The sequence below is a fragment of the Pelecanus crispus genome, chromosome 5, assembly GCF_030463565.1.
Source record: "Pelecanus crispus isolate bPelCri1 chromosome 5, bPelCri1.pri, whole genome shotgun sequence".
NCBI lineage: Eukaryota > Metazoa > Chordata > Aves > Pelecaniformes > Pelecanidae > Pelecanus > Pelecanus crispus.
The window spans coordinates 56,043,342-56,058,483 of record NC_134647.1 but is presented as its reverse complement, the minus strand read 5'-3'; the positions used below and the strand labels follow the sequence as shown (position 1 = coordinate 56,058,483).

The window sequence follows — 15,142 nt, the reverse complement described above, 5'->3', positions numbered from 1 at the left end:
TTGTTTTTTAAAAGTCAAACAGTGAAACAACACCTAGTTTCAAACCAGCCATCACAGCTTTCAGCAGTTTCACAAAACTGCTAGAAAACTGTTCCATCAAATTGAGGAACTAGTAATCAATTCTGAACATAGTACTTCATGTCTTCAGTACAGTTGTACAACTCGTCATCTGCATGTGAAAAGCCTAGAAGGTGAGCAGCATAACCATGGGTGGAAACGGTTACCCAAGGAACACTTAGACATCAACACAGAAGGTGCACATAGACTTATAAGCCACAAAGCACAGACAAGCCAGCAGATGAAACTAAAAATCACTCTCCTAGCATAAGCTGAGCGCAGCTTCAAGGTCTTACCCCTGCTAGGCATCAACAGGCGCTTCTTCATGTTGCCTGATAGAGCACAAGTGAACAGAAAAGAGAAAAACATCACATCAGCAACCTGAACAGCAGCAGTTTAAAAAGTTCTTAATGTTAAAACACAAACAATAAGATATCAAATGTTTGTAATTATATTTTAGATAAGCCACATATAAAGTTAAAATTAAAGGTAAAAAATGAGAAAGATTCTCTGTATCTCCCTCCCTGCTCAGTCACCATTAAACCAACTGTTCTTTCCCTCTGTTAAGGAGACCTATCCTCCATGCTCTCACTCCCATTAAGACCATTTGAACAGACCCTTTTATCCTCATCTGAGAAAAAGACCGCACTTTCTCTTCCCCAACACTCTCAGGCAAGAGCAGCTCTTCAGAACAGAGCCCTGGAGTCCATGCCAGGAACATCATGCGTCTATCTCCCACTTCAAACACCTTCCCCTTGCCTTTTATTCTTGAGGAGATGAAGCCCAAACTCCACTGCACAGAGGTGCTCAGTGACAGGGCCAACAAAAGCAAATGCTCTGGTTCTGCGCAAAGCAGGAACAGGTTTATGCCACGCCAGATCTGGCACGTCTGCCTCCCTCAGCTAAGCAGCTGCCTGCCTCTCTCAATGGCAAGCAGCCTCTGGTAGCTTTGCTGAAAGCCAGGTGATCCACAGGTTACAAAGCCACCTGGGAACTGCGCAGCTACTACCTACAGGTTAAAAAAGCTGTAAACCTCAGAAGAAAAAGGAAACATCACTGGAAAAAGCTATTAAGGTTTTCTTCATGCTACTCATTTAAAAATTGAAGGGAAGTTTCTCCTTCGCTATCCCATTTGCAAGGTTGGTCAAGCTAGGCAGAGTTCCACTAGCACAGCAGCTTTATATGCATGCACCACCCAGGCAGTACACATCATGTGTCTCACCCAGAAGGAGAAACAGGACAAGTGACTTTTACAAAAGGAAAAAATCAACCTCCCTCAAGAATAAGAAACTTGGAATTTATAGAAAGGACTACAGTTTTAAGTGAACTCTTTGTATACCGAAAGGACAGAAGACAAAGCCCGTATAGACAATATACATTTTGCAGAAAAATATTTACCATCCATTCCATTGTGTTGTTCATAACTTCTTTTTCCCAGGATAGTTGGGGACCCATTATTAATGACAGGCGTAAACTTAGCAGGAGTCAGATTGTTGAGAGAACTGGACAAGCTCTTTGCAGGATCTGGTTTCGGAGGACACGGATGAGACTCTGTTGTAAAACAGCAAGTTGGGTTTTTTTTTTTAAATTAGTGAAGATACTGGAATTATAAATCTGAAAACAACCTGCAAACTTCCAAGGTGACTGACTGGCCAGTCCCTCAGCCTCCCTCTGTTTCTTTCACTCCCTTTTCCCAGCTCAATAGTCAAATGGACACCCTGACACAGCGCTAATGAAATCTCAAAATCTACTGCTACATTCTGCACATCTGTTAAAAGCAGGATTTTATCCAACAGCAAAACTTCTCCCTTTATTGGCTTTATTTAGTTGCACAATACATATCCAAAGGTTTCTCAATCTGTATATCTCATTAGTATACAATAGAAGTACAACACTCAACAGAGAAGCAGTAAATTTTTAATAAACCCTGAGCCTTACAATGTTTCATCAACAAAAATGTTCAAAGAAACATAAATTCAACTCCAGTGTTTCTTATCAGAGCAAAAAGGCAATCAATTTTCTTGTTAATCTGGAAGCCCTTAAAGTACCACTGTCCAAGCTACCTTTCTGTGGTTAGACTCATGTTAGACTGTTGTAACAACCTGAGACAAGTCTTCAGGGTATCTCTAGCACCTGGCAACACTAGGGAAAATGATTTCGCATTTATTTGGAGTCAGAGCTGGCATGTCACATAGCTAGTCTCTTCCAGCACCTAAAGCTTACACCAAGGTCCTGGACAGAGCTACTCGGTACTCCCCCACAGATCAGCTGATGAGGCCCAAGTCCTCAAGAAAACTGTAAAAAAACCAAACAAAACCAACACAAAAAAAACACACAAAAAACCCCCCACCCAAGAAAAGAAGAAAGTAAAGAATGGAAATATAGTCCCCTTGTCTAGCTCCAGCACAGAACAGCCAGCAACTTATTCACAAGCTGTGGGACACAGTGCTGTCCCTAAACCTGAGAGGCTTCCTGAAGGACCCAACATAACAACTGCCTCCAGACAGCTCAAAAATTGGAACCGGACTGACCAATTGGATCCAAAACATTATGTTTGTGCCTCCATTAGGAGATGGTAACTTGTCCCCACATACATTGGAGGCCACAGCAAACACATCCCTCCCTTCACTTGAAAAAGATTCTGATACAGCTCAGTGAGCTCACAGCGGACTGCTGAGCCACTAGGTCTGTCAAATTAAACAGGAAAAGGAAAAAGGACAAGTTCATGGGAAGGTTTTCATGTTTTGCTTTTTAATTCAGAACCAGCACCTAATTCCAGAACAAATGGAAAATTAAATGGTTAGCAGAACGAGCTAGTAGGGCTTTTTGTTTGGTTGGGGGTGTTTGTGTTTGGTGGTTGTTTGTTTGGGTTTTTTTTTAAATACCTAAATACCGGAGTACTGCTTCTAAAGGCTTTCGAACCACTTGCTTTAATAACAATGGGTTTTCTGATGCCTCAGGTAAACGTGCTGTGCCTGTAAAACAAACAAAAATAATTAGATGGTAAAGACATTTAGATATTATAGTAAAACTAAATGAGTAACTCATGCATCCCGAAAGAGCTTTCCAGTCAAAAGAAATTTTACAGGTTGCAAGCATGTCTTGGCAACAGGACACAAATGCAGGAGAATGTTAACTGTAATAGCAAACTTGAATATTTTAAAACAAACAACTCATGAATTTAAGGTATTCGTCTAGCCTGCAATCAGTTAGAACACTCTGCAAGTATAGCCAGATTTTGTGAAACCATTAGCTATGAGCAAGAGAGCGTCTCAAGAAGTTGCAACTCAAACTTTATAGGAAAGGAATCTCAAAGGGCTCCTTTGCAAGTAGGTGCCCAGCTGCATCACCACTCACATTCTGCTTTGATTGCTGCACTGTTAATAGGCAGATAGGGATGTCTTGCAGCATGCCAAGGGCGCAAGATATCTCGACATAAACGTCTGGCAATTCTTGTCAGTTTTGTTGTATGGAGATAGAAAGCTTGTCGTGTCTTCATAGCAAACTTGGGACTCCCACTGTTTCGTACTGGCACACCATGAGGACTCTAGAAAGAAAGAAAAAATAAATATGGTTTCTAAAAAATAATTATTAGGAAGTATGGTTTTAAAGAAGAGAAAGAGTATCAGATAAAATCACTTTCAACTACTGATTCACAGACATAAGAACAGAAAAAGTATTACAGATTGAAATATTTGCCGCCCAGCTATTCCCCATTTCCCAAATCTTACCCATCAACATTTGGAAGTTTCTTCCAAAATATCTCAAAGGATAAAACGAAGGTGAACATTTTCTCTTCATCAGAAAGTATTTATTTCTGTGCTGTCCCATGTTTTAAGGCAGGGATCCAAAAGCCAGACCTAAAGAAGTTGCCTGATGCTGTCGCCCAATTTAGTGCTTACAGAGTCAACAGAAAGACTCTCAAATTTTGGGTGCTTAGAGTCGCTCTGGATATACAATGCAAACTCCTTATAAAAAAGCATTTGTAAGAGGGAGAGGAAAACCAGAAAGTAGCTGTATGGCTAAAATATACATCACAAATTCACTTCCCAAAGCAAACTTAGAGCATGCAAGAATGTTTCTGTCTCAAAGTTGCAAGAATTTCTCTCTTAATTCTTACTCTGAACTCAATGAATGCATTTACAGAGTTGTCAAATATTCACTGCATGTAATAAAGAATAATACTGAAAGACATTTATCTACTACGGAGCGCAAAAGCAGTATTTCTTCATGAAAAGCAACTAAGTCAACCAATAAAATAATCAAAGTAGTATCTTGTTATCTCAAACCTGCCTACAGCTGGAAAATAGGAGGAAATTTCAGTTTGGGGAGAACAAGGCTTTCCCCTCTTTACATAATTTTAATTAACAAACAAGAGGTATAAGGCTGATAAAACCTGGCACTTATCTCAGCAATTAGGTAGCTTCAGAGGACAAACAGAAGCCTGGAAAGGACAGAGGTTAAACAAAAGAAATAGAATAGAAAGGGAATGATAGCAAAGACTAGGAGAGAGGAAAGACCACCAGAGTTCAGTGTGCACTATCCTTCTGTCCATGTGATGCAGCTACTTTTCCCAATCAGCTCAATGTATGTGCTTCCACACTGAACTTCCACCAAATTCAGAAAAATTCTCAGAATTTTGGTTAAGTAGAAGAGGGAAAATTAGACAGAAGTAGCTCATACAATGCTTACTCAAAACCTATCCAAAAGGAAGGAGGATTAATTAAAAAAATAAGATGAAGCAGAAAACAAGGCAAGCTAGTGGCTTTTTAGAGATCCCTATTTGGTGTATCTAACTTTGAATGTGCCTTGGGAAAGGGAACAGGTTTCAGGAAATAATGAATTCGTTTATGGGGGGGGGGGGGGGGGAAAGGCCTCTTCCCCCTACAGCAAAAATCATGGAAACCAAATACCAGAAACACCGGCTGGCATTTCAGTTTTTTGCATCTTCATTAAGTTATCCCATGCATTTGATTGTTAGTTTGCTAAACAAATTACTTTTTCTTTTTTTTCTCGGGGCAGTACTTGTCAACAAATCACTTCTAGCCTAAGTTAACTGTCAACTTTTGCAAGACACAAAATACCAAACCCAAGGACAACAATGGAGGTTGAAGGCATTCTTTTTGTTATTAAATATTTAAGAACAGTGAACAATTAGTAAGATATCATGGCACATAGCTTTCCAGGCAAGAGCATTGAGCAGTCTGCTTTGCAGATACCTACCAAATTATTGCGGTTTGGTCCTGGTCTCTCCCCATCTAACCGTGTTGGCATTTTCAAGCCACCGTATTTCTTCCAGTACGTCCAACAGGATGCACAGAGGCGACACTGCATGTTAGGGGGACCCCAAGAATACCACTGGTAAGACTGTGTGGCTAGAGATAACAAAGGTGGAAATTATATATATCCTTAAACAGGATCACTTTTCAGAGCTTATTCTCTTTAGAACTATCACAAAAGAAAACCATCACAAAAGAAAATGCACACAGAGACAGTGCAAAGCTCAAACAGACCTTAAAAACCTGATGATGGCTTCACTGTCATCACCACTGTTAAATGTACTTGTTATTTCAGCAGAAATAATCACACATAGAAAACCCTTTTAAAACATTAACAGAAAAAAACCCAACTAGTAGAATGGGAAAATTTCCTGCCAATGAAACTGAAAGCTCTCATTTTGCAAGACCAATAGACAACAATTTCTGCAGAGCATGGGAGAGGGGGAAGATTGTCTTCAGGAACTCCCCATAGATTAATTTTACAACTAAAGAAATCTATGACTTGACTTCTTGTATAGTCCTACATTCCAGCATCTCTAAAGGCTCCCCATAAAGAAGCACAATCATTAGAACTCAGTATATTAATATCAGGCAGACCAAATACAATGATACCACATATTTTGAATTCTACTAAAAATAATGAAAAATTTGTCAAGTTCACACCTTGGTGATTTAAGTCTTTGCTCAACAGTTACCTGCAATTACGTAGGACATTTACTAACTCCCCCTTTAGTACTTCAGAATTTTATCTACAAATGTAACACTAGTAACCCCCAAATGCAGCTTAAATGCTGCTATGTCGAATTCTGTCCCCCCCACCCTTCCAAAGCCTTCTCTCTCACCCCCCACCACAACACAGCTTTTATTTTACTGTTTGCAACACAGCATTCATGCTCTCTATGCACAACTGGCATGTCACTTACTATAACAGCTTTCACAGGCCCGTCCTGCTCCCGTGTTCTGTGCCTGTACTCCAGTACCATTTACCACTCCTGGTTTGACATTATTTACATTGATCTGGTTGGGGTTTGGCTTGTTACTTAAAACACAAAGCAAAAAGAAGGACAAACATTAATTGAGGCATGCAATTTCCTATGTGACTTAAAAAAATATGGCCCAAAACGTTTGAAGATTTAAATTTCGTTCATCATGTGGCTTCCAGAACAAGCTGTACTTACCAGCAATCTGATTTCCGTGAACAGAGAGTCCAATAATATTTAAATAACGCCGATAATAAAAATAACTATAAGAAGTTAGATGCCATTTTCAAGAGTCCAAAACCATTTAAAAACAATAAACCAGTGAGGCCAGGTAGGTATCCTACTCACTATCCCAGACATTCTAAACTAGGTGACAAAAAATCTTATCTACAGATGTCTCTCAGTCCTCAATATGAGCGATATTTTACTTAAGTCTCCATAAAGAAGCCTGGGGGAAGGAGCAGTAGAGATAGATGGAGAAAGTCCAACCCCTGCCTTATTCAGGGAAAGATAACCCTTGACTGCAGTCACAAGTATTTCCACGTCTTACTGCAGAGGTTTGCATCACGTAGCCACAATTTGCACAGGCACGCTCAACACAACGAACAAAATCTTTGGACATAGTGTATACACGGAGATAATCATGAATATGAGCCTTCTGGCAAGTCTTAAACTACGGTCTGCACTTCTACTAAGAAGCATTTAGGTTTCTACTAAATGGAAGAAGTCTGGAAGCTTAAAATCTGCAGAGCAAGAAATGCATTGAATGGCTGTCACTAATACATTCTAATAGAACAATGTCTGAATCACCTCAGCTCATCCCTATACTCTCTTAAAAATGTTGACACAGGGGAAAAAAAAAGCTACTGGCAGGAGCCGAGAACGGAAGGGCAAACAAAACCTTGGCATAGAGAGCAGCACGAAATAGTACAAAATCTCTGCAGAGGAAGAGGTGTTAGAGGGGGAAAAGGAGGCATTCAAAAATTCCTTGGCATGGGAGGGAACAAGAAGGACAGAGAATCGATATGGTAGGGACAGGATTTCTGGGGAATGGAGGAAGATGGGAGAAGTCACATGAAGCTTCAGAGAAGAACACACAAGGAGCTTGTAAGACACATAGGGACTCCCAGGTGCTGTTAGGAGCTCCGCTTATAGAAGCAACAGAAAGCAGGCAGCCTTTGGTGCCAACTTCTGAACATAAGCCCAAATTGTAGTGCTGATAACATTTCCCTCATATTCTCTTACCTAAAGACCGAAGGGAGTGGGCATATTCCTTTTATTTCCAAATAATAACCTCAGGATTTGGAATCCACTTATTCAAGCAGAAATATCTTTAAACGGCTTTCTGAAAACACATTTTCTTACATGTCAGATGCACACTGACACGGGAGTCACAGTTATTTCAGTGACCCAGAATACTTATTACTTTTCACCCTGGCTAGCACTGCAAAAACCAGCATTGTAGGAATATGGCCAAATTAATTTCTCTCTAATGAGGCATCAATATTAGGTTTCACGTTCTCAGCAATGACCCCTGAAAGCAAAGGAGTTCCAAGTGACTGAATTCTGAAGACAACTGGCCCTTGCAGCTCCAGAACAAACCCAAATGCTACTGGAAAGTTTACACTGCCCTGGAAGCCAGCGGGTCGTCCTTCCGCTCATTTGAAAATGTCTGATCAGACACCAAGAGACAGAGCTCAGTAAAGTCCCATTTCTATAGAGACGAAATAGATTCTGCTGTGAATGTCCTACAAGGACCACACACACACATTGCATAAGGAGGTAAGAGAATATTTGCCCAGTCAAAGAAAAACTTCAGACAGCATTCTGATGGTGCTCCTCACTGTAAAGTTCAGGGTCTTTCTGCAGAGGAGAAAGCCTAGGAGGCTAAGCAGCACAGAAATACCGTAAACAGTTTGTTCCTTCAGTACACTAAGCAGCCCGTACACAGCCCAAAAGAAGCAGAGAAGAGAAAAAAATAAAAGCATTTAAATTAACAAGGCTGATTAGGTTTTCTTCTCCTTTTGCTTATTAATTTGGCCAGCTCTTACAAGGATTAAAGTGTTTCAGGGTGCTTGTTAGAATGGCACGAAGGTCTGACACCACAGATGGCAGGAGATCTGCAGACACACTTAACAAAGCGAAAGTTGAAAGAGGGTACATTCACGCTACCCAGCATTTTGCTCTGGGATGTCACTATAGTAACCTGCTGCAAAAGAACTTTTGCTAATGATTCACTAGCAAACTCCATGTGCAAACATTACCAAGATGCTGTAAAACAGTCCTCACAGATGCACACTGTTACAAGCAGTGTTGCTCAATAAACAGAGCAAAAGACTGAAGTAAAGAAAACTAAGGTTCCACTCCAGGTCTTACGGCTCAACATCAGACACGTTGCTTCCTTTCTATACATTTATTTATCTTCTGAAAAATGTGGTAAAGGAGTCTTAAATCCATCAGTAAAGCACACAAAAAGGTTTTGGTTTTTTTGAGCAGCATGCCGGGAAGCCCTGATGTGTCTGGCTGTCAACAGGAAGCTGAGAACAAGACCGCACACACTGGCATGTGCATCCAAAGTACTAAGACCATGTGCAGAAAGGAGGGTGATGGCCTGACCCTGTTGTCCTGTCCACAACCCTTACCAAACTTGTATTTCAAATGCAAGTGAAAGGGATGCAGGGGTGAAAGCCGATGACCAAATCACACTGATCACAAAATTGTCACACTGTAGTTGTGACAGTAACTTCACTTCAGGATTTTGGAACAGTACAATTAACGTAGCTGCAACAAGCACCAGAAAGCGTCCTGATCCAAAGCTAAGGTCTAGTTTCACAGTGCCAGTAACAAAATTTAGGCAGCTAATGTCTTCATCATGTAAGAAGCAAAAAGCTCTTAATTGTTGATGATATGTTAATTAAACTTGTTTGATATCACCAAAGCCTGCTACAGCTATTAACAAGAGAATTAGATGAATAACTGGATGAATCACTAGGCAATTAATGGTGCTGAAGTGAAAGATGCAAATAAGGTAGTGAGAATACTGATGGGTGGTAAACTATCATTTCCAGCTCTTACATCAAGAATGGAAGTCTTTTAAATGGGTTTCAATTGCGCTGGAGCAGTCAGTTATGCTAGAAGAGGGATCACAAAGTGCAGACTTCTGGGCTGTATTCTGCAGGAAATCAGTCTCAACTATCAAGAGACTGAGGTGATAAAGCACATGCAGAAAGAAGGCACTGGAAGCTAGGCATTATGGACTGAGGCCCCTGCCCAAAAAACCCAACCTGAAGATAACCCTGAGCCATACAGAACACTGAAATCCCTTCACTGTATGACTGGCTACCATTTCACCTACAGCACGACGAAAAATTTTAGTTGTCAAAAATAACTATAAACTCAACACCATCAGTGAATGTTTCCGGTTATTCAGGAAACTATAGTAGCACTAGATGCAACAGAACAATTAAGAAATTAAGCCTCAGAAATAAGAACAATGTTTAATACTTTGTAAAGGAACATTTAAGCCACCTACCTCTAGGCATATAATGCAAATGTCTGGATTTCTTATCCAGACAAGAGAGGTGAGCTCTCATCATAGGCTACTGTAAATACCCACTTCAAAGAACAGGTCTAATGACTGCTAAACAGTGCTTTTGAAAATGAGAAGCTTTCTCCAACAAAATATTGCAGCTCTCCATTTTAACTAGCACAGCTACTGAAGAAAGAACAGCATGACACCTTTACATTTTTCACGTTGCAATGGACCTCTGCACAAATAAACAGGGAAGGAAAAAAGTCTTGTTTCTCAGGCAGAGGACAACCAACAAACAGACAAAGGAATTATCTTCAGCTTGTGAAGCAGCTGCCCCTTGAAGTCATCCAAAGCTTTCACCTATTCCTCCAGTTTCCCTATTCGCTTAAAAAAAAGAGGCAGGGTAGGGAGAATAATATTTCCCTACTTTACAAGTGTTTGCAAGGCAGCATTTGCAGCTTGTCAAAGTGCTTAGAGATTTTCAGATAAAATACTGTAAGTAGGATGTATTAATTTACATTTACAGATGTAAATTTAAAATTTACATTTTACATCAATAAGTTTTGGAGACTGGGGATTGTATGGAGCACTTCATTCTTCCCTTTCTGTTATTACCCCTTCTGATATCACTTAGATCAAAGCAAAAGAGAGAAAAGCCACAGAAAATTATATGTCTCGGCCTTCATGATTTGCAGATGTCCTAATCCCAAAAAGCACCAGCTACACAACCAGACCGTCATCAAAAAGCAGCAAGTAACTAGTACATATGATGCCCGTAAGATTAGTAAAACCAGAATATAACTTCCGCAACAGCCTGAAGAATATGTTTGGGTACACACTAGAAGGAGAAAGAGACTAAGACTACATCTGCAACAAGAAAGATCTCCAAGCCCTGCTTCATGCTGATGGATGACAGGATGAAGCGTGTAAGAACATGGCATCTCTTTGTGCATTCAGGCTTCTGCTGCTGCTTTATTTAACACCACTCCCACTGACAGAGAAATTGCTACAGAAAACAACTAAAAGATTTTTATCAGTACTTCCTGAATGCAGAATTCAACCGATTTTATACTTTTTCCTTTCACCAGGAAAGCACATTAGTGCTTTTCAACCTAAGGGATGCATTACAAAGCCATGCATACAAACATTGGGTTCAGTCACATCAACTACATGTCTGTCCCAAAACCAGGGCTGTTCTTGGAAGGAGCACAGAAACGTTTGTCCAATATCTGGGACAGAAATGTTTTTCCAATAACTAGGATGTTGGTTTAGGACTTGATAACCTCACATCAATTACCTGCTTGACTCTCCATGCTTCAGTTACCCACATTATAAATTTGGGGCACAGTCTCAAGTTAAAAAATACCAACTCTAAAGCTTCAGGTAGAGCTGTTCTTTTTCACTGCATAATACATATGTGACATGAGAAATAACCTTTGAAGATTGCTTCTATTGTTTTTCTTATTATTTTCCTCCCCTCTCCCTAGATTTTCCTATTAACATCACAGAAACAAACTAGAGTCCTATCAGTGGAAGACAGCCAGAGACCAAAAAAAAAAAAAAAAAAAAAAAAAAAAGATAAAATTGTTTGAGTCTGATATCCTCTGGGGTCTCTCTTTGCAAACAATTTTACACCAGTTATTGTTAGAATAGGTTTCGCTCAATCAGCTGATACACTTCTGCGTAGGTCTTGTGACAGCCTACATCAAGTAATTTATTTTTGAGGTGACAAGTGGATCATTATAGTTCAAGCCTCGAAACAGGAATGGGCTCAGTAACACGATAAGGACAAATCAATAACATTGATATTTAGATCCCCACACCATGTATTGCTATTACAAGCCAAGAATATAATCTTCTTCTAGGTCACAAGATAATGTAGATGCAATACATTCCCTATATGCCAGACCTTGTACTGAAACTTGAGTAGAAATAATCCAAAAATCTTAGAAATACTTAACTGTTGCCGCATTTGGAGGTATTAATAGCAAAAAAACAGCAGAAGCATTCACGTGGGATTAAGTCAGTCAAGTATACAATTGCTACTTTTCCTGGTACAAATGAAAGGATATTGAAGGAGGAGGGAAATGACACTTATTTTATCAATTAAACAATATGTAAGTTAAGGTATAACGCTCACAAAATCAACTGTGACTGGAAATCAAAGCCAGACAAAAATAGCAACCACATGGGTAGAGACAGAAGTCTTTTCCTGAAGTAGAGACGTAAGTTGCTGATTTGATTATATTCTCTAGATAGCAACAAGAATTATCTTGCTGAGATACAGTGTTGAGGGATAAGATACCACTCTAGACAGCCATTATCAAATGAGCACCATAACCTTTCAAATACAAAGCCCTACCTACATACATTATAATCCAAGAGCAACAGCAAGACTACCAGGCACTCTCGTCTGCAATATCCTTTCGCATCCGCAGTCTAAATTACATTGGCTTTTGTTTTACAAGCTTATCACACTGTGAATTCACATTTAATTTGATGTCCAGTGTCCCCCTGCAAAGTAACACCATCCACAAAAAGCAATATTACACCTAATTTTTAGCAAATTCACCTGAGAGATATCAATATATTTCAAAGCAAAAAAGAGATCAGGGATCCTCTATTTTCACAAGAAATAAGGGGCTATCTTGCAAGCTAAATATGTAAAACTTAGTTTTGCCTTAAGTAACAGAACACATGGTAGAAGTTCATGAATATTTGAAAGGAGATAGCATAAGAGAGTAAAGGAATTATTTGGGGTAATACATATGGGAACAGATCTGGGATTGAAAGTTGAAAAGAGAAAGGACGGGGAGATTTAAAGTTCCACACTACAACAACTGTTGACTGGGTTATGCAGAGGAAATGCAAGAGAAGAAACACATTTTAATAAGTGTTTTCATATATACACACATATATATTTATGCATATTATATATTAGTTTTAATATAGCTCTCTATATAATTTTTATATACCTAAATGACATTAGGAAACAACCACACATTGGTGATCCACTGTTGACAAAAATTAATAAAAACACATATAATATTGAGTAGTTAATTAGCTACCCTTTTGTTCATGACTGTGCTGACCTGCTACCAAGTCTCCAGCTCCCAGTCCATATAAAAATAAAACTTGGAAGATAAGTAACGGTTGCTTCTGGATGGGAACATTGTACAGGATGAAGGAAACGAGCAGCATGACAGCACAGCATCCTAACCAGGAAAGCCCCAAAGGGAAAGTCCTCAGCTGCCCATGGAGGAAATACCCTGTGTTCTGGAAGTGGAAGGTCAGTGTGTGGGAACAGTTTTGTCTTTTACACACTCATAACCAGCAGCGTACACATACCGGGAGGACTGCTGCTTTGTTCTAGCCAGCTTTGAAATACCAGAGGTATCGTGTTTTCTTCCACAGGGCTCCTAGTTGTTTATTAGCATCAGTGGTTAGCATTAACTCAGCTAAAACACAAAGAAATTCAAGCCTATTAAAGCATCAGCAGAAGGTTCGTTATATTGGTAACCTAATTTAATAGTTTTCTGCCATGTTTGTTCAACTATGTTTCTCATTATGTAAATAAAGCAAATACGTAATACTGGCAGGCCATGGAAACTGCTACACCAGACCCTCTACAATGAAACTGAAAACAAACAATATAAAAAGATACTTACTAGTTGGGTATATACACTTGTTTTAGCTTGCTTTCAGCTTCTGCCGCTTTCAATCGTTTCTTTAAAAAGAAAACAGAAAAAAGTTAGAATAAAAAGAAAATAAGGACTATTCTACCTGGGAGTCAAGTAATACACCTGTAAAAACTTTACTGCTTATTGACAAACAATGCAGTTTTCCTTTCACTGAGCAGCTACCACAAAATCCTTTTCCAACAGGAAAAATATCCACTGAAAACAATTGCGGGCATCAAAAGACTACATACACAGCTTTTCAAAAAAGTCAAAGAGATGACAATCTACTGTTTATAAGGACAAACTTTTCATTCCCATTCACTTCAATACAAATTCATGTGTTTTTCCTCCCACAACCTTTTTTTTTTTTTTCTGTGCAGAGGAAGATCTGACATATCTGTGTTTGTTCTCCATGATAATATTCACCAGTTGGACAATAACAGGTATAGTAATGCACCCTCTCCATCATATTTCCTCAACAACTGAACCAATTCAAAGAGTTTGAATGAAGACTTTTTTGTTGATAGTCCTAATTTTTGAAGACTGAGTGACACAGATCTTTAAAAGTTAAAAAGGTCAAGAGCTCAACTCAAAACCAATGCAGAATTGCCCAATACTTTTTTTTTTTTTTTAATTATTGTATGTCATCACTTCTGACTAAACGTTAGCCATGGGCAACCTGTGCATTTGCACTTTCTAAAGGTGAGCAGCTCTAGGTACACAAACACTATGCATTTATCCCCCTTTGAGACAAAAAGGAAACAAACCCCAGACACACGTGCGAATCTCAGGGGACAGGTAGCAAAGAACATTAAGGGGATAAAAAGGGAAGAAGCTAATTAGACCAAACAACCAGCCCCTAATGAAAAACACCATTACTAGGAGATATTAAGGAACATAAGAGATGTGTTTAATGGAAAACACATGCAAGAGGTAGACTTTCAGAGTATGGGGATGCATGTTTAGAAGTACACACCGTTCATGTCTTTATGTGGCCCTACTTCAGTAAAACCATCCATTAACTTCTGTCCACATTTCTGGAGTAAGTGGGTTACAGGATCCTTTCAGTGGGATGTATGAAGTAAATTCCCCCAGAATAGCAGTGCTCCCCTTTTTTTTTTTCCTTTAGCTACAGGTGTGAACTTGCTGATAGCCCACAAAAACATGGCAGAGGCAGACAATTAGCATGAACTTTACTAACTGGCCAAGAATTCCTTTTATAACTCAAACCTTCATACCATTTAAAAAGCAAGAGAGACATTCTGAGGTTAAAGTTTTCTCTTTATTACATAAGCTAAATTAATTTAGGGTGAACCTCTGGAGGCCTCTAGTCCAATCTCCTTCTCAACGCCAGACCCATGCCAACATCCATGCCAGTAACAGCGGTCTGCATAAAGCCACAACAACATTTTCCAGACAAACCAGCAGCATGGTGATATTCTAGACAAATGGATTAGCTTAACATTTTCTATGCAGCAGCCTCAAGGCACAATCTAGGAAAATAATCGTAAAGCTACAGTCAGTGCCTTCATAAACACAGGAAGCACCAGAAAATGTAGTAAAATTCAAGAGAGTGTCACTGAGCAACTGGACAAACATAAAAATCCTTTTTAC

The 15,142-nt window shown here is 39.3% G+C and overlaps 1 protein-coding gene across 1 annotated transcript in view; it reads right to left on the bottom strand.

The window, feature by feature from the left end:
* Positions 1 to 15,142, bottom strand: part of MTA1 (metastasis associated 1) — a 63,914-nt gene that overhangs the window by 19,643 nt on the left and 29,129 nt on the right. The window contains exons 9-15 of the mRNA XM_075710120.1: positions 13,517 to 13,575; positions 6,260 to 6,375; positions 5,281 to 5,432; positions 3,415 to 3,604; positions 2,943 to 3,032; positions 1,456 to 1,608; positions 354 to 389 (exon numbers count right to left, since the gene is read on the bottom strand). Of these exons, the coding sequence (XP_075566235.1) occupies positions 354 to 389; positions 1,456 to 1,608; positions 2,943 to 3,032; positions 3,415 to 3,604; positions 5,281 to 5,432; positions 6,260 to 6,375; positions 13,517 to 13,575 (796 nt within the window). The remainder of the gene's footprint in view (positions 1 to 353; positions 390 to 1,455; positions 1,609 to 2,942; positions 3,033 to 3,414; positions 3,605 to 5,280; positions 5,433 to 6,259; positions 6,376 to 13,516; positions 13,576 to 15,142) is intronic.